Source organism: Dermacentor andersoni, chromosome 5, assembly GCF_023375885.2.
Source record: "Dermacentor andersoni chromosome 5, qqDerAnde1_hic_scaffold, whole genome shotgun sequence".
In the NCBI taxonomy this organism is placed as follows: Eukaryota; Metazoa; Arthropoda; class Arachnida; order Ixodida; family Ixodidae; genus Dermacentor; species Dermacentor andersoni.
The window spans coordinates 178,982,907-179,002,932 of NC_092818.1; the positions used below are offsets into that span (position 1 = coordinate 178,982,907).

A 20,026-nucleotide genomic window follows, 5' to 3' on the forward strand; every position below is an offset into this window, starting at 1 on the left:
TGGGTGATCGTCCGGGAATACACATCCCTTGCTCCAAGAACGCTGGTTTTGGTGCCACCCGACAGGCATCGGGTGTGGATTCGGCGCCGGTGATAGATTTGCGCTAAAAGGCCGTTATCTCAATCATTTGCCTTCGCGTACATGAGATACGATCACTTTTGCGATCGGCCCTGAACGCGTCGGCGCCTACGCGCAACAGCGTGCACTGGAGAAATGTTGCTGCATGTGCTGTTGCTCTGCGTTTGGTGCTGAGTTATGCAAAATCTCGTCCAGTGATCGCATCTCCAAAAGCAGTTGACCAAGAATACTGCACTACGGCAGTACTACCACTTGCTGGTCGATGCATGCGGCACACTTTGTACTGTTGGCAATGCGGTTCTATATCCTCGAGCAAAGCTTGCAAAGTAGGCTAACGGAATTTGGACAGTAAAGTTTTGTTCTGCGATGCATTACCTATCTGTGCTGTCTCTTTTCGCAACAACCAAATTCTCGTGAAAGCGAATTTTTTCGTTTTCCCCGCCGATTTCATTATTGCAAGGTTCAACAGTAAATAGTGAATAGCCACAAAAGGCAAATACAGTAGCATTTACTGTCAAACCAGCTTATAACGATACCAGTTTTAACAATATGTCAATAACAATGAGCAGCCAATGCACGGTCAACTTTTGTATGTGTTCTATAAACTGCCGACTAGATGTGTGCACCGAAATGAAAAGGAATGAAAAATCTTTGGTGAAAAAAGTGCGAGCCACACCCGCCTTCTTGCTGTGCAGCCCACATGGGATGTCTTCCACCTCTCTGGTGTGGCAGCTGCTTATTGTTATGTCTGAGTATTGTCAAAACTGGTAATGCTATAAGTAGGGTCAGCTGTACTTCTTTATGTCTAAAATGTTTGGATGTTGGTCCCCTCTACTTTTCCCATGCAGCTGGATTATAACAATTATTGGTGATAAGAATTATCAGTCATACAATGCGATTTTCTTGGCACTTGAATATTGTTACAGTTGGACTCAACTGTATTATCGGTATCCGGCGCCAGCCATTCAATTGTCTTAGCTCACTCGCCTTTGTTGCTGCTGGGCTTTTTGTCGCTGTCGTCTTCATACAGCGCACAGTCGTCAGTACTATTCAGCGCATTCTAAATGCAGCACTTTCCAAATGCACATCCAATATTCTGGGATGTCGTCTCGCGTCGAAGCAATTCAGCCAAACAGTTGCCCAAGGGAGGCATGGTTGACATGGCCTGTTATTCTACTATATGACCATTCACCCCACCGCGCACTTGAGAAAAGCTGGCTGCGCTGCTTTCGCCAGCAACTCGCATTCGCCTTGTCCATGCCAGGGTCTCTCTTGGCTTGGAGCTGACTGCTCTGCCGCCAACACAACTCTTCGCTTGATACAGTCCTGTAGGGGCGCCTCTTGCTCGCTGCCTTTACGCTGATGTGTGGCCATAAACAAGCAAAAACAAAACAGAAAACAAAAAAACAATTAATGTGCCCCCACGCCTGCACAGCGTGTACTTAAAGTGATCAAAATGTCATGAGTGATGTCAGGAGCTTTCCTGCAAGAGAATGTGCAATGAGAAGGCACGTGCTAAGGTTACTGACTGATGTCAATAATTGGAAGTTGCTGTGGCTGAAGAATTGTGTTTTCACTTTTTGGTGATATCACTGCTACACACAAAGTATAGAAACTTTTAGGGGGTCACTTTCCCTGGTATTATTGCAGTAGATATTCAGTAGTATCCAGAATCTATGCAGAAACATTTTGAGATAAGGGATGAAAAACACAGGATTGATGCCGTGGCTGGAAAAAAGTTCTATTTAACTGATATTTTGAGATATCAAGAGTTAGAGTTAACGAGGGCTTACTGTATCTTCTGTCTCTTCTTTATTTCATTACTTACATCAGTGGACATTAGAAATTGTGCTGAGGATTTTTTACTAGAAGTTAAATGGCAATCACTTATGAGGTGCTGATTAATGGGCACTATTGCGACATATTTTGTATCATTTGACTTCTTTTGGTTGCTTGTTCTATGCAAGGTGGCCGTTGGGGTCACGAACACCGGCTGCAGAGCAGAGAGAACCTCATGCAACAGATGCCCAATGAAAGAGGTAAGAGTGCATGTAGGTGCGGTTCACTCATTGCATTTAGCTGATTTGGTCTCGCACACGGATGTGGGCTGTGCCTCTTCAGTTATTTTAGAAGTTCTGAAAATTGATAGCATTGCCTGAAATTTTAACCCTGTTTCTTCTAAAAGCTTTTGATCTCTGAAGGCAGTGCTAGAGAAGTGTTCATTGACTTGTGCAGTGCTCCCACTCTTGTGCCAAATTGCGGCAAACGCAATTTCCCGCACTATTCTGATAAACACGATTTTTCACCGAAGTGTGGCAAAATTAGCGAATGCGCAAAGCATGGGTGGTTGCACCCATGCTTATATGCCGTATGCTGTATTCTAGGAGGACTACATTCAAGGATTCTTTGATTTCCGTATGACTAGTGCCAGATGCCTCTGTGTCTGCGAGTGACAACATTCTTGGCACTGTTAGTGCCACTAATGCTAACATCCATCAGTGTGTCAGGGTGCTAGTCATACAGTGAATCATTAGCCCCTGGCAACAGGGCCACGATTTTGCAGCTATGCATCTTCCAGTGCCACTCTTTTTCACACTTTAACAATGGTAAGAGTGGCACTCCGCCTGGATTTTCAATGGGATAAGCCGGCCGTTAACGATGGATGATAAGGGCAGCATATAGAATCGAGTGGAAGGCATTGCTACAAGATGTCCAAAAGTGAACCATGCTGTAATAGTGTCTCTTAGCAACAGTCATTGTCTGATGCTTCCCTCAATCACTGCCTTCATCGGCAGGGACATCAAGGGTGGAGTTGGCGCCGCCTAAACAAAAGTCGCTGGTACCATGTTGCTATTTAACACGATCTGAATTAACAAATACTTGACTCGTACAGTGAAACCTCGTTAAAGCGTAGTTGGCCGGAGCTCAGAAAAAGTATGTACTAAACGGTAGTTCTGTTTAATTGAAATAACTTGAGATCGACTACTTACATGTCAAAAACGGAAATCAGAGAGAGTGCGATGAAACGGGAAAAAGCATGCATTATTTATTCACTTCGCGCGACAAAAATGTTGTTTTTGTTTGATGCCATGGCAGCCTAGCAGCGACAACAGCGGCCTCAAACTTGCTGAAGCTGAGCTTTTCTGCCAGCCCCCCTCTTCTTGGCAAACACTCTAATGGCAGATTCCTCGTTGGCATTACGTATTCTCCATGCACGCGTGCGGTATCGCTCCAGAAGTCACGGGGCGTCTTTTTTATTGCGGGGTGCTGTTCTCGTCACGATGATTGCATTCACGAGGCTGGCGTAATGTGCAGCTTCTGCCACTGCCGGGCCTGAATCGCTCGTGCTGTGGCTTTCCGTGTCGTCCTCATCACTGTTGCTAGCCGACACTTCGGTAACAACAGAGGCAACGATGATGAAAAATCGAACCTCGTAGCCGACATCTCTTCACAGTCGCAGCAGCGTTGCCAAATAACTTCTTCGCATTCCAAATGCCACACACTGCAGTCAACGGTAGATCCCTGCTGTGTGCCATCGCCGACTTCTTTGTGCCACGTTCAAGAGCACGAACAACGTCTAATTTTTCTTCTATGCTGAGCATCCAGCATCTTCTTTATCCGAGCTAAGGCGTGACGCGAGTCCTCACTTGCGCGACATCATAACGCTCTCTGGCATGCCGCCTAAATGATGTTGATGTTGATGTGGCATCACGCGCGAACGCACAGGGCGCCTGGAGGTTGTTGTTCCGATCTCTGAGGCTTGTTGTTATGCCGGGCTGCCCGATGGAGACGACGCATCGCCGTGTTTGCGTGATGAAAAGTGGAAACACTACGTGTTAACCAATACGTACACAATAAGCTGGTATGGTTTGTGCGGATACAAAACACATTATGTTCAGTGGCCGTTGAGTCGGGGATTTGACTTTACTATTTTTAAAACGAAACCACTGTTTATGTGGGTATGGTTTAACGAGGTTTTACTATACAACCAACACTACAGAAATTATACGAGAATGCAGCTCTAGAGTAGCTTGCTGGGGTTTGCTTTTCCTACAGTTGTGGTCGGTGAAGGATCAACTAGGCTTTGCTTATTTTGATTTTGAAGAGCTGCTGGCAACATGGACCAACAGCCATGCTGCAGTGAAGACAGTAACTTATCAAATCCAAAATATCATTAGAGTATTTCCTCTCAACCTGGCAGTCAAATTAGCATGCAGTCATGCAGGCAGAGTCCGAATGCCTTAAGGCATCCGAAATTTTGGTTGTTCCTATACATTAAAGGGGCCCTGAAACACATTTCTAACTAATCATAAAATGGCTTTACTATTAAAGTATGTCTGCCCATGAATTTCACTCCCCTCAAATTTTTTGAATCCTTCATCTATAAGGGGAGTTATCATAACGATACCCGGCTTTCTCTCTCTCATCATCTCTGCTAGCATGCTGGAAGATACACAAGCTACATATCAGGCGTATGAAATGTACTTTTGCCATGTTTGCCTAAGAACGTATCTGACATTCAAGGTCAAACTTCTTTATAATTTGCTTTTTTACTCTCATCTAAATTACTGTTTATTGGTTTGGGGCACAACTATTCAAACTAATTTACAAAAACTTTTTGTCCTCCAGAAAAAATTTGTCAGACTGCTTTATGACTTACCATATAACAGCCATACACACAGTTCTTTTTTTTTTCAGAAACAAACATTATACCAGTAAGAAATCTTTATAACTATAAGCTAACGCTAGCCTTCAAACGCGAAGTACTTGAAAATAGAATGTTTCTATGCGACTTATCATCACTAAAAGAGAACATTTCTGTACACAGCACCCATCACAAAGAAAAATGCAATGTTATAACCGCTCGGGCTAACTACTCCAGAGAAAAATGCAATGTTATAACTGCTCGGGCTAACTACTCCAGAGAAAAACTGTCCTTCACCCTGCCCACTCTCCTGAATAATTACAAAAAAAGCACCACTGACATTTTAAAAATAACTAATGCTGAAATACAGGAACATTACGTATAAGGTATCCAGTCTTTCTCATTGGTAAACGTTCGTTTTTCTTGATACCCTTGATAATTTGACATTCGGTTAATTCGACTACTTTCTTCGGTCCTGTGAAAGCTGAATTAACAAGCTTTTACTTTACAATTTTAGCTAACTTTCCCAACTTTCCTCATTATTTGCGTCCATGCCTGGCAAATGTTGTTTCCTATTTCAGGCAAAAGCCACTTCACGAAAAACAGGGGTTTGTTCACTAATTCCTCATTATTTACAATAAGCATTGATTTTATCGCCAATTTGGCTTCGGATACTGCACAGCAGTTGCATTGTCTGCCTCTAATTTGGCGTACTTTTTCATTCATCACTCACACTCACCACTTTTTCATGCTCATCATGTTTTTTCACGCATCATTGAAGTTCAGGAAGTATAAAGTAGGACTAGTCAAACCCACTTGTAACGATCCCAGATATAATGATTTATCGTTTATACCGACCACATTTCACTGCACTTATGATTTTTCGACCATGCCTGTTGAAAGATTGTGGGGTCTCAAATGTGCTCTTGGGACAAAAAAATGACAAAACAAGAGTGCAAACATTCGAAAGGGCATCTATTGCGCTGTTTATACACCAGTGCCAGCTAGCTGATTTACAACCAATGGAACATGCCGACAGGCGCTGGCAAATCGAGTAAGTCCAATTCACCACAACAGGATATTGAGCGAATATGTTCGCCCTATTGCAGACACCTGTGCCTAATTGTTCGTGTGTACAGTCACGCAAGTGGTGGCCTGTTCGAATGATCATGTTTGTTCATCCTGATGCCCCGCTCTGAAGCCTTTCGGAGGACGGTCCCGTGAAATGGGCTCATGGCTGCACAACATGTTTGCGCACACCGCCGACTCCATGCCAAAGAGGAGGTTGCTTGTTCCCTTTGCACTCAACTATCCATGCCGCCACATGGCGCTAGCATCGGAACATCTGCATTATCTCTCCTGCCGCTGTACAACTACCGGTGGTGCGTGTGCAACACGGGGGAGCCGGGTTTCAAGAGAAGCGAGAGCCTTGTGGTGAAAACAACTTCAGGGGTGCAAGAGTACACATTTTATTCCACTGCGACAATCTAAAACCGAAAAGAGAATGGCAACTCTAACGAGCAAGAGTGGGAGGATGTGGTGTCCAGCTCGGACCCTGCGGTTCAACTACAGGCCGTCAGCTGGGCTTTGGAAGTCGCCGACAGACAGGGCCTCACGACCATAACAGGTGGCACTAGAGGAACTGATCGGATGGCCACCTCACGCACCCTGGAAGCCCATTAAAGTCAACCAAATCCTTTCTGTTGACAAAACAAAGTTGTTACCACCACCACCACCACCAAACGTGCCATACTGTTACAACATGGTATAAAAGTTGCAAACAGGGATAAGGTACCTCAGAAAGGCCAGCCAATGTCTTGATAGGAGGACCTATCTTCATCAAAGGTGGCCTTATCATCCTCAGCAGGTTAGTTTTAGCGAGTTAGCAGAGTGACGTTACATGTGGTTGTTGCCAGTCGCAGCTGGCCGGAGAGGGAGAGAGTGAAAACAAAATGAGCGCTGTTGCTTGATGTCTCCAGGCGTAGCTTCTAAGATGAGAGGACAAGAGCAGGTGAGTGAGAAGGGGACAGAAAAAGAAGGCAGAAAAAAAAAAAACAGGAGGGCGTTGGTTGAGTGAGAGGTTAGGAAGTCTTCAGAAAACTGAAGAGAAAGTGTAGGTGTCGTAGGCGGCGTGCATTTTTGGTTTTAGAAGAGCCAGTCAGTGCCTGAGTAACAAAAAGACATCAGTTGAAAGAATTACATGAGTAGCACAGCAGCAGTGCATCAGGTAATTTTGAAGGTGTTAAGATGGTGACACGGAACCTGGGGGCAATCGATGGGGGTAGTTGGAAGGCAGCAACTTGGTCTTTCGATGGACATTGGCCTCAGTAGTTAGGCGTAGGTGTCGTCACGGTGGTATGCAAAAGTGGCATGATCCTATGTGGTGAAGGCATCAAAAAAGATATTTTGGCATCTGGGTGGTGTGATTACTGAATAGTAAATTTCAAATTGAATCAAGAAGTAAAAAAAGTTAAATATTGAATTGAATATCAAATATCAGAAAATTTATGATGAAGCCTAATGCTTATAAATTTTGGGCAAGAAAACATAGTGCTGGACATGCTCAGGAATCTGCTGGAATAGCATAACAACGATGTTGCAAGCTATCAATAAGTTGGGTGCATAGGAATTGGGATACAACAGCATGGTCTACTCATTATTATTAGTATGCCATAACTGATTACAGCTGAGTTCTAGATGAAGGTCTGAAAAACTTGTAGAATGTCTGTTGAATAGAATCAAGTGCCTTTTGCCCTTCGGAGCTGAAGAAGTACTGAAATGATCTTGTACAAATGCCTTATGAAATTTTCAGTTTAATAGTGTACCCTTGTTTTATGGCAATCTTTTATTTCATAGAAAGTGTTCCTTTCTATTTCCCTCCAAAATGCAGAAGAGATTTTCTAGCTTTATGGGCAGGTGGGGATTGCAGGTTATTGTGAGCTTGTGAAGATCTGCACGACAGACTAAAGTACTGACTTTGCATCACATGACTTGATCACCGCTTCGCGCGTAGCCATTATTGGCACTCTGTGGATTGACCATGGCTGCACCCGCGGTAAAAAGCAGGAGCCTTTTGATTGTTGGGTTCAGCATCATGTGCCACTTTTCAAAGGTTCTGAAATCGGCGAGGCTTTGTCAAATTTGCGCAAGGCACCCGCTCTCCTCTAGCAAGGTTGACATTTGGGCGAGTTGGTACGGTTCCATGATAAAGTAAAGCTAGCGTGAAAGAGGCAAGGACAGAGACATAGACAACTATTCCAGGTGTTTCATCGAATACTACACTGAATATTAGAAAAATCTAATAGTAGATATTCGATTTGCAAATTGCGTTACTTGAATGTTGACTATTTGATTCAATGTGATGACATTCGAGTGTTCGCACATCCCTAGTCAGAACACCAGGTAATTCGAACTTGTTAGTGCTAACACCTTATTATTTGAACAGACTGGGTGCCCAGCTACCCTTCTAGCAGCAGCACAACAACCCATGCAGCGCTCAGGCCCAATGATGTGCCGGCCACTACTGCTGCAAGTAACCCTCCTGCACATAAGTGACCATGGCATCTGATCATGTAGCCACTTTGAGCTCTGAGTGGGTTCGTTAGTCTTGGCAGCAGCACAGCACAATGCAATTTTGACACACTTGCATTGTGGTTCTGTGCATACGCCTCCTACGAAGTGCCTTGTATGATGGTGTATGGAATTTATGTGCAAGCTTCTAGTGATTTCGGTCTAGTTGCAGAAAGAACACAGAGACACACATCACCTGTTTTCTATCACAATGTGTATTGTGTGCGAAAATAAGTCTCCCACCAATTTTTTGGATCCGCACTATTATTAAAACATCCCTGCAGCATCGCAACCTACTACAAGGACACCTCATTGAACCGTAGTTGGCTGGAGCTCAGAAAAAGTATGCACTAAACGGTAGTACTGCCTAACCAAAATAGCGTGAGATCGCCCTCTTACCTGTCAGAAATGGAACTATGAGAAAGTACAATGAAAGGGTGAAAAACATGCAGTATTTATTCACTGAACGCAACAAAAGTGTTATTTTCGGTGATGCCGCGGTGGCCTAGCAGCAATGACAGCGGCCTCAAACTAACTTAAGCTGCAAGCCAGCTTCACTGCCAGGCCCCCTCTTCTCGGCAAGCACTCACATGAGGTTGACGTAACGCCAGCTTCTGCCACTGTCGGGCCTCAATCGCTCCCGTTGTCGCTTTCCGTGTCGTCCTCGTCACTGTCGTTAGGTGAGGCTTTGACAATAACAAAGGCAACGATAGAGAAAAGTAGAACCTCGAAAAGTCGAACCTTGTAGCTGACAACTTTTCGTGGTCACAGCAGCCCTGGTGAGCAACTTTTTCGAATTCCAAATGCCACATACCATAGTCAATGGTAGATCGTTCCCGTGTGCCAGCGCCAACTTCTTCATGCCACGTTTGACAGCACGGATGATGTCCAATTTTTCTTTTTATGCTGAGCACCCGGTTTTTGTCTCTGCTTTGGCATGATGAGAGTCCTAGGTTGCACGACGCCATAACATAGGCAACAACACTCTCTGGCACGACACCGAAATGATGTTGATGTGGCTCCACCCTTCCAAGGCCACTCTGCGTTTGCGCTTAGAGGCTGTTCTGATTTCTGAGGCTCGTTCTGCTGGGCCAGCCTACTGCAGTGATTGCAATCACGATGTACTGCCTCGATTGCACAACAGAAAGTGGAAACACTATGTGTTAACCGAAACTTATGCAATAAGCTGATGTGGTTCATGCGTATAAAAATGCATTATGTTCAATGACTGCTGAGTCAGGGATTTGACTTTACTGTTTACTGTTTACTACTGTTTAAGTAGGTATGGTTTAAGTGGGTATGCAGGGTGTCATACCCACTTAACCGGGAATTCTCCGGAAAAACCGGGAATTCTCAGGGATTTTGAGTAGTCTGGAAAAACTCAGGGAATTTGTGCCTCTATCAGGGAAAATTATCTGTAACTTTATTGAAAGGGTTGAAATTCGTGGTAATGCTAGCTCAAGTAACAGACAGGAATCGTAATGAATCGTCTTTGATGCCCTGTTGTCGGCTGGAGGAGTTGCCAGTGTACAGTCAACAGCAGACTTTCCGGATTCCCGATAATTTGGATGGCTTCGCAGCACCACTACGTACCCCATACTGTCAATGTATCGAAATGTCTGAAATTTCAGATGCAAGAACTCTTCGCCGTCCAATTTTCCGGACGTTTTGCCGTGACCGCATGTCCGAAATGGCAATAATCAAAGTCACCACCGTTGCCATTTTGATTACCTCGCCGCCTTGAACCGGCGCTCTCGCACGCAGTTCCGCTGGCAGCCATAGCCACCACTGCGGCAACGCTAGGCCTAGCTGCGTCAACGTACGCTATGAAGCTTCTTGCTGTTGGGTGCCGTGTTTTCTATTGAAAAAATTCGCTGCTGACAGCAGTGGCGCAGACTCCGTCTTTGTGGTCCTCGCGATTGGCTTAGAAGCTTGGAAAGCATGGTGTGTTGCATAATTCCGGTTCCTGAAAGTCAGCTTCGTCTCTGTACAGAAATCTTACTTGGTGAAGCATACACAAAAGTATTGCAGTGAAGCATAACAAGTGTGGGAAGGAGCTATTGCCAGGGGACACAGTATGTATTCCTTAATTATACACGCAAGCACCCGGCATTTCCTGTCACAGTACGAGCACCAATATGCCTAATACATGTACTGACAAGCCTTCAGAGCATTTTCGAATGTGCCTGTGGCGGTTTGAGCCCTTAAGGGCAGTAAATGACATGCATTTATTTTTTCCGACTAGCCGATTTTTCGGACGTTTTCACGGCCCCTAGGGAGTTCGAAAAATTGGACGTGGACTGTGAAACTAACCAAGAAGATGCTTCAAATGGTCCGTGTGGCGAATTAGTGGTGGAAGGCGGACGAGAACAGAAAGGACCTATGCAATGGGGAATGAATGGGAAAGGAAGCGTGCTGCCGCTGTTTTGAAGGAGCTTGAGCTCAAAAAACAAAGTGTTGGCTGATGCCGAGATGCAGGTGTACCTCATCCAAACCAAAATGAACTCTGAACGCGGGCTGAGAGTATGTCAGGACAGTTGAGGTTGACTTATGAGCTGTTGAGAGAGAATCTCAGTTGTGACAAAGTTCGGGCCTCGTACCACTGAGCTTGCCATCAGTTGATAGAAATAGCTCATATTTGAAAATATTTGCGTCTGTATGCATCTCCTTTTTATTCGTATTTGAGAATGTCCGACTCAATTTTCCATTTTTTTCGAAGACATTTTATTTGCTGTGCATTTTACTAACCCCTCCCTTCTATTCTCTTTTTGAATAACATAAATACTACTGCTTAGTACTCAAATTGGACTAAGTCGTTTTTTTTTTTTTTTTTTTTCATATGCTTACTAGAGAGTGACAGCATCGGGTGATGTAGTTTCAGCCCGTCTTGACATAAAACATAGTTCTGCGTCACTCAGGAAATTTTGCAATGGCACTCAGGGAAAACATGGAAAACTCTGGGAATTTGGAAATGTCAACTTGGTAGACACCCTGGTATGGTTTAACGAGGTTTTACTGTACCTGGGAAACATATTGCACGAACATGCTGGTAAAACAAATTGGAGAGTGAAGAGAGGAACGAAAGGGGTGTGTCTATTTTCCAGGACCTACCAACAGCCCAAAGAAGACCATGGAGCCACCAGTCTGGCAGCAGGGGGTTATGCCCCTGTCAGTGCAGGATGAGGCCTCCATGCTAGCACAGGCGATTGAGCTAAGCCGCCTGGATGAGGGTGCTGCTAGGTGAGCCTGCCTCTAGACGTTGCTTTGGCCTGAAAAGGGAATGCTAGGCAGGGACTGGCAACTAACTTATGCGTGATGATGCTATGGCAGAAATGAAAAGATTGTAAAGATTGTTTTGGTGTTGTGGGCATAAGAGAACACAGTATGTAACACGTTAACCGCTGTGGTAGCTTAGTGGCTCTAGCGTTGTGCTGCTGAGCTCGAGGTCATGTGTTTGATCCTGGCCTCAGTGGCCAGAATGCAAAAATATTTGAGTACTTACATTTAGGTGCATGGTAAAAAACTCGCCGGTTGTTAAAATTCATCCGGAGTGCTCTACTATGGCATGCCTCATAATCAGATCGTAGTTAATATACAGTTTTATTATACAGATTTATTATACAGTTGAACCTGTTTATAAGGAACTCGATAGTCCTGGGAAAGTGCTCATTGTATCAGTGGTTCATTATATGTGGACTCTTCCTTCAAAACTCGCAAAGGCTAACGTCACCAGCTGGCATTAGTAATTACAATTTGAGACCACGTTGGTCCAGAATCAGGATTTTCAGTACCTTCATTTTCGTTTCCTGGACTCTCCTGCACCTAACTGCAAGTTTCCATTAAAAATATAATCTAAAGAACGAAATGCAGTGACATAGCTCCTTCAAAATGGCACCTGGTCATTTACGATCAGTTGTCATTTCGAAACTAAGTGCGCGTCTGCTGACATTTTTTCTTTGAGAGCTTGTGGTGACAAGTGGATTCTGCGTACGGTAGTGACGCGCTCTAGTTGGCCCAGTTCGTTCACGCTTTCATGCTTTGGAACTTCGCGTGCGCCCTCCTTTTACAGCGACCAGGTTTAAAGTATTCATTGTAACGGTATGGTGCTTTTGAAAATGTTTGTTGCATCGGGACTCAGTTTCTATAAGCAGGCTCAGAAAATCGTAAATGCCATGAAATGTGGTCGTTATAACCAGTAGATAGTTATATCTGGGATTGTTATATATAGGCTCGACTGTGCAATTAATGTATTCAATGTGAAGTTCCACTTTCTGATCAGCACAGAGTCTGCCTGCTGGATGCTGTCTTTTGTAATTTTATGTGCCATTCCTCCAGCTGTGGACATGTTTGTTCTCCGTTTCTCACTTAGTCCCTCTTGGGGTTGCTGTCTCATTTTCTTGCTGTTGCTACTACCTGTGCGCTGCGTAAACAAAGGGGACTCCACCGAGAAGTACAGTTAAACCTCGATATAACGAAGTCTGTAAAATTGGTGATTTGCTTCATTATATTGAAATTTCGTTGTATTTCATTTTTTTGTTGAAATTAGACCTTTTATGCAAATAACTACAGTCATCGATCGATTTTTCTTGTATGGAAAGGGACCGCAGAATTTTCTGAATAATGGGGCAATAAAAAGAAAGCTTTAATGAAAAAAAAAAAAAACAATTCACTTTGATAAATTTGAGAGTCGGTGACGAATGATACTGATTCATACCACGTACATCGACCATATCTTCACATTGGCGGTACGAATTACGAGAAGCCAGCCACGCTTTCACATTCACTCACTACACCTTCACTCCACCCTCGTGGCTGATAGCGTTGCCCGCACTGCGACAACGCTATCAGGAAAAGCGCCGGCAGCGGGGAGCAAATGCTTCATCTGCCTCTCCCTTTAACGGGTCACCAAAACTCAGTATTACGCAACCTCCAAAACTAAAAATGCGGGAAGACAGCTTACAAGTTGCCACACCCTTTGGCAAGCACTCTTTTTATATGTGCGGCAGATTACCTTAAATGCAGGGTGCGCAGCTATGTATGCGCTCAACTGCACTCACAGCCATGCACAGCCACGGCTGAGACTTGAGACTCACGCCAGCTTACACCCCCCCCCCCCCCCCCCCCCACTCTGCCCCCTCCCCCGCCCGCTGGCGCATTCTTCATCGCATTACCGCATGCTCGCTCCCCTCCCCCTCTTTGTAAGGCGGCACTCTTGAAGCCACAATTTTTCATGTCTCGCCCTCGCACACTTACCGTTGCACCTAAAGCACACAATGTGTGGGGCCCCGTACGATCTTATCGCACTTGGACTTTATATGGAACATGAGAACATGATGGGGTTCCACTTCAAGTGGCAGTCCCTCTTATTGCACTGCCTGTGATTTGATGTGCATTTGCAAGCAGCCACTTGTAACTCAATCATTTGACCATCTGTGTCTGCAGAAGTTTCAATTTATTGTCTCGGAATTCCTTTGTGGCGGCAGTGAAATTGTGTTGTATTGAAATTGCATACAAGCACAGTTATATTGAGGTTCTAAATACATAGTGTTATATGGACAAGAGGTTATTAAAAGTTAAGTGTTTTGTTATATCGAGGTTTAACTGTATTTCCGTGCAGCTGCTGTAGGGTCGGGATTTGTGTAGAGTAAGCTTTGAGTTGCAGTAAAAAAGGAAAATGGGACATTGAAAACAAGTAGTGAGCCAAGGTTGTTAAAGAGAAATATTCAACTAGATTTGTAGGTTGTGTGTACTATGTATCTAGAGCTGGCTCCTTTGGCATTTCACTGTTGTGCAGCAGCATCGAAGAAGAGCAGCTGCGTATGGTCCTAGAGCAGTCTCGGCAAGAAGCGCGAGGAAGAGGAGGAGGTGGCAGCAACCGGCGAGGTGCATCACGGTTTCCCCGCCGAGGTTGGGGGGCCCCTGGTAGGGGAGGAGGTGCTGAGCGCCACCCGCAAATGGAGGCCTCACTGCCACCAGTGCCCCCAAACCTCCTTAACCGCATCACCATTGTGGGCAGCATAGATGCCGGCCGCCTCACTTCAGGGACCATGCCACCGCCGCTGCCCTTAGTTCATCCTCCACCTGCTCCGCCTCCGTCGCCCAATGCGGAACCCACCGTGACATTCGACCAGTGGCTGTCACTATGCAGCCGCTACATGCCCCTGCTGGCCCAGGGCATGGTGGAGCTTCAACGCACGTGTGCCGCGGTTCGTTCGGCTGCTCCATCCCTTGACGGGGCGCCCCTTTTGCTGCCGCCACCCCCACTTTGGTCATCACGATTTCCTCCGGGAGGTGCACAGTCACCCCTGTCACCCATGGCCCCTCCCATGACCTCGCCCATGAATTCCATAACCTCACCCATGGCCCCACCTCCCATGGGCCCTTCTCACATGGCCCCAGCTGATGGGGGCATTTTTAATGCTGCACCTTCGGCCTTCCAGTGCATTCCTCAGCCAGCGCGGCCACCGAGGCCGGTGAGTGCTCTTGCCTTTGCAATGGCTGGCCTCCCATTCACACTGCAGGACAAAAATTCAGAAATGTTTAATGCCATCTGCTATGTCTAATGTAGTGTGAGAAACTGAATGACACAATGGACATCTGCAACTGTGTTGTTTTTTGTAAGAATCTAATTTTGTTTCTTCAGCAAATTGGCCGAAATTCTTGAAATATTCAGGCATGCCGGAGTCTGCATCTAGTCCTTTCTTCATTAAATGTTTTTTTATTGTGATAACTACTACAGTGGAATCTCGATCATACGAATCTCACGGGGTCACGAAAAATATTCGTATTAGCCGAAATTCGTGTCATTGAAACAATTAAAACTAGCTAAGTTAAAGAGTGAGAGGTGAACTCACGCAGGCACACGTACGTAAAAAGCATATATTTCTTGAAGAAAAAGTCTTTAATGTCATTTTGCCTCTTTTTCTTTGTCAGGTCACTTAGCAGACTTTGTTCAAATCCATAAAAATGTGTGCGTGTGTCGTCGCTGATTTCATCCGCGGCCATAATACGCCTCAGAACCTCGCGTGTGTGCAGCGTTTCAGCCGCCGGTGGTGGACCTTCGCCGTCATCCACGTCTAACACAAAGAACGCGGTCCGAAGCACAGCAGGTACTCCGTTCGATGGCACGTAGAAAAGCACAAAAGCAACAAAAGCGCCACCGCTTCAAACTCTTTGCGCCCAGTCGCGGCCTCCGCGCCGTCCGGCACCGCGTCCGCGTCTCCGCACCAAAAGAGAAGGGGAGAAATCACCTGACTGCGACCTGTTTTCTTTCGCGGCAGTCGGTGGGGCGGCATTTATTAAGGCAAAAGCTTCGGCTCATGCTCACGATCGCGTCCGTCCGTGCGCTGGAATCGTGCAAACTGTGGCCTCTCCTCCGCGCAGCGGCGCAACCTCCTCCCCTCCTTAGCAACCGGCACGCAGGTGGGGCAGCTTGTGTCCATTCAGCTGGCACTGTCAGTTCTAAGGTCCTTGACACTCTTGTGCAGGTTCGCGGTGTCGGTCACAATGCTGGCTTGCACCAGAAAAATGTACAGCAGCATCACCAGCAGATGCCAGCCGCACATGTTGGCAAGAGGCAGCACCTCAACGAGCAGGTGAGCAGGCCGTCCGTACTGGCAACTAGGACTGCCTTCCTTGAGCTGGAAAATGTGCATGCAGGTCCACAGTGGGGGACAGAGTTCGGGCGATGTGGGTCATCGCCTACACCAGAAAAACATGCAGCAACATCCACATCAACCTTCAGCAGCTGCTAATGCTAGCAGAAAGCAGCAGCCCACTGAACAGGTAAGCCAATCGTCAAAGCACTTTCATGTCTCTAAAGGGAGGCTGCAGGTCAGGACACTGCTGAAACCCAAGCCTGAAATTTCGTTATCTTTCGTTTCTCTGGTAGAGGCCCATGTCCTAAGTGGCTTATTTATATACAAAGTGCACAGAGTATGATGTAGTGTAGATGTGGTGACACTACCTTCATATTCTGTGTAAGGAAAAAATTGGCATCCATCTGACTGTAGCACAAAGCTACAAAGAAACACATACGAGAAAAATTGTCATCCACCTGACTTTAGTACAAAACTGCTAAGAAAACCAGTGTGGGATTCTTCCCCATGGATTTCCTTTGTAGCCTCGTGCTACAGTCGGGTTGATGATAACTTTTCCCTTTCATGAACCTTCCGTCGCCTAGCGGGCTTTCATAAGACTGATGTCATATTCCATTAAAAGAAAAAGGTTAGAATTTAGACAAATGCTGCTGGCCTGAATTTTCTACGAAGATAAGATTAATAGAAATGGCCAAGCTTTGGAAAATGCTGCTGAACTGAATTTTCTAGGAAGGCAAGTCGAGTAGAGGCGACCAAGCTTTGAAAAGTTGTTAGGCAAGGATTACACTTCAAAGTGGTGAAAACCGAAAAAGAAAAGCATCAATGCATTTGTTGTTGTTTCTTTTCCCTCCACTCTGCCCCCCTACATACAAGCATGCAGCCTGTCCAATGGATTGCAATGCATATGCTGTATTGATTCGATTATAAGCTAGTCACAGTTATAAGGCATGAATGCACTTAGGGTACCCAAGAAACGGAAATTACATATGCACCCCAATATAAGCCGATATAGACTTATGAACAGACTATAGACTTACGATCTAGACTTATGACTCGTCAGGGATTGCCCTATATACGGAGTAATTGAATACCCCCTGAATAATCTGTGCAGATTATATGTTAATTTCACCTTGAGGTGTGACTTCACTGCAGTGTGCACAGTGCTGCTGTGAAGCCACAACATAAGGCACAACTCGCACTGCTGTAAAAGTCTCATCTCAAGATGAAATTCACATATAACCCTGTACCCACCTTTAGTGTCAAGTTTCTCGAATTCTCAGTGCAGGTTACATGCTCATAAGTGTGGTACTGCCTCGCCTGCCAAGGCTTATTAGTTGCTGCAATTTGCACTGCCTTCTAAAATATGGATCGCCGGAAATGTGGCAAAACAGTAACTGAATCTACTAGCCTTGAACATAAGGTGGGGGTGACTTCGACGCTAAGGATTCTGAGAAAAAACCTCGCCTTATATTCAAATAAATGTGATATACATGAAATAGAATGTCACGGTTTTGACATTAAGAGATTAGAGATTATATATTCCGGTTGTGAATTATAATATCTGGATAAGTAATGCATGTAATGCATAGGGCAACTGTGTTCTCAGGGCAACAAAAGGGCATTGACGGCAGCCAAGGATTAAAGGAAGTGATGAGGTTACAAAATTTTCAGTCATGGGGCATGTTGAGATAGTGCAGGACTGAAGTGAGTCGAGATCTCTGGAAGAGATCTTTTATGTGCAGTGAAACTAAAATTGACTGATGATGATGTCACTAATAAATGAGGGTGGCTATTACAGCCACACTGTGTATTTAGTGTGTTAAAGCCATGTAGTTGTCCTAGGAACACACCTGAACCTTGATTTGATAAAGTGATGTTTGCAGCAGACAACTTCTGAAATTGGGGTTTACATGTTTTAGTAGAGCAAACAACTTGATGGAGTCTTAAAAGCTCTGTTGAGTGACGTGCTGTCGCTGAATGTGTTTAAAGAAGGTTATGATAGGAACATTGGTGATATTATCAGAGTTGAAGTTCTGTGTTTATTTGTTTCTTCATGGCATTGTAAAAGTGTGAAACAGTGCTGCTGTGGCATATGTGTTAGCCACTATCACGTGTGGCAGGCCATTGAAGGCCATGGCTTTTGAGGTTGAGTTGAAAAGCAGGAAGGAGTTGATCACCTGCTTGACAGGCTAGTTGCTTCATACTTGACCTGAGCATTTTTGCATTCCACCTCCACGAGAATGCGACTGTCATGGTGGGGAGCTGAACCCACGGCCTTATGCTCAGCAGCAAAACACTAGCTGCTGAGACACAACAGAGGTTTCAAGCGACCTTCTGAAGGCTGCAACATTTGTATGCAGGTCCACAGTGGTGGGCAAGGTTCTGACGACACTGGGCATCGCCAGCTTCAGAAACCTGCACAGCAACAGCCCTTGGCAGCTAGCATAGGCAGTAAACAGCATACCTCTGAACAAGTAAGCAGTAATTAGGAATTATCATCTTTACTGTTCAGTTTTGCATCATACTTTCATGGGCCTTTCCAACAAGCATGTCCTGGGCATTGCCATAATATGCATTTCTCTTTGATGGGCACAATCACATGTTCAAGAACAATAGCAAGAGTACAGGGCCTGTCATTTGCACCTCCTCGCAGCAGTACACGGAATGCAGTGTTCAGACTGTAAACAGTGAAAAGGTCTGTTGCCTCATTTACTGGCCAGTGCTCAGAATAGGAGCAAGGTGTGGTGAAAAAAGGACTTTCAGAGCCTCAAAGCATTGAGCAGGAGACAGAAAAAGCAGCACCACTGCCCAATACAACCAGATAATATGGCAGTGCTCTAAGTGGCCTGAAAGATGGAACGATGATATGAATATCCCCTTCGAAATTGGATGGTTGCAAGCACCAGCAAGCTCATTCTTTTTGATTTTCTGCTGCCATGACTTGAGCCTAGCATGGAGGTGTGATACAGAGACTACAAAGATCGCCATCACTGTCCTCTAACGTAAGATATTTAGCTGTGAAAGAAACAGACAAGCGAAATACTTCATTTTAAGTTGGAGTAAAAAATGCTGTTTTTTTTTTAGTTTTAGTTCTTCAAGATTACATTCGAAAGCAATTTGATATAAATTGCTTTGCCTGCATAGACAGTGGCTTGCACACATAGGCATTTGTATCTTTCCGAAGCTATGCATTTGGTGTAAATTTTTTGCGTAGCAACAAGGAGCATGAGCAGTGCCATGCAGGAAAGGATATATTTTCTTTACTAATGCAGTTGACTTTAGTTAATTTGATTCTGGTTAATAAGGTTTTCCTGTTCAATTCGATCTCGGCCGAAGGTCCCGGCTGGTGCCAATGCATTTCTATGGGCACAATTTTTTTTTTTATTTTGAAATTGGCCGTTCCCGCATAATTCGAACTTAACCAGTTGGCACACATCTGCCTGACCCCTGTGGCATTTATTGGCACAGGGGTCAGACCCCTGTGCCAACTGTATAGACTGTATGACTGTATAGACCCCTTTATTGGCAGCATCTGTCTCAGCAGAGCTTAGGGGACAGTGAATATGTTAAACATAGGTCATCTCCCATCGAAAGCGCTTATTTTTGGTCTGCCCTTGAAATATTTCCAAGCAATAATCGTAGCTCACTATGTCTGACTATGCTATTTACTCAATTATAATGCGCAACTTCTTTTTTTCCAGCAAAGTTGTGCCATAAATTCCCCATGAGATGCGGTCAGATACAAAAGCGAAACCGTGTTCCCGGTGTTCGTGCGCTTTCCCACATAACATAGCTATATTGCATCGAACCGACTTTAAGAAACTGGCCACCATTGTGCAGCACTATGAGATCCTTGCCCATTTTTGTTGTTACAAAATTGGGTGCATGTTAGATTTCTACATTGTTTAGGAGCTTTAATGCCATCTGCATGTTAGTTTTCTACTTTGGACACATAAAAAGTGGGCACGTGTTTGATTTGGGGCATGTTAGAATCAGGCAAATACTGCTAAATGAATCGGCAGTCTGTTTTGACAGTTTTGTGTTTTTCTGCATCTTGTTAAATTAGACCCGCCGGATAATTCTATCAGTTTTGCTGATCCCATCAGGGTCAAATTAATAGAAGCCGACTGTAAAT

At 44.9% G+C, this 20,026-nt stretch overlaps 1 protein-coding gene across 5 annotated transcripts in view; it reads left to right on the forward strand.

Moving 5' to 3' along the window:
• The window catches only part of LOC126531674 (uncharacterized), a 63,539-nt gene that overhangs the window by 28,849 nt on the left and 14,664 nt on the right, over positions 1-20,026 (forward strand). For 4 of the 5 annotated variants that reach the window (XR_008612753.2, XM_055071371.1, XM_050179325.3 and 1 more), the window contains exons 5-10: positions 2,046-2,117; positions 11,398-11,533; positions 14,088-14,766; positions 15,781-15,888; positions 15,953-16,078; positions 18,252-18,365. Coding sequence is in view for 4 of the 5 variants with exons in the window: in XM_055071371.1 (XP_054927346.1) it covers positions 2,046-2,117; positions 11,398-11,533; positions 14,088-14,766; positions 15,781-15,888; positions 15,953-16,078; positions 18,252-18,365 (1,235 nt within the window). In the remaining variant the exon portion in view is untranslated. The remainder of the gene's footprint in view (positions 1-2,045; positions 2,118-11,397; positions 11,534-14,087; positions 14,767-15,780; positions 15,889-15,952; positions 16,079-18,251; positions 18,366-20,026) is intronic. The other variant, XM_055071372.2, reaches the window with a different exon arrangement.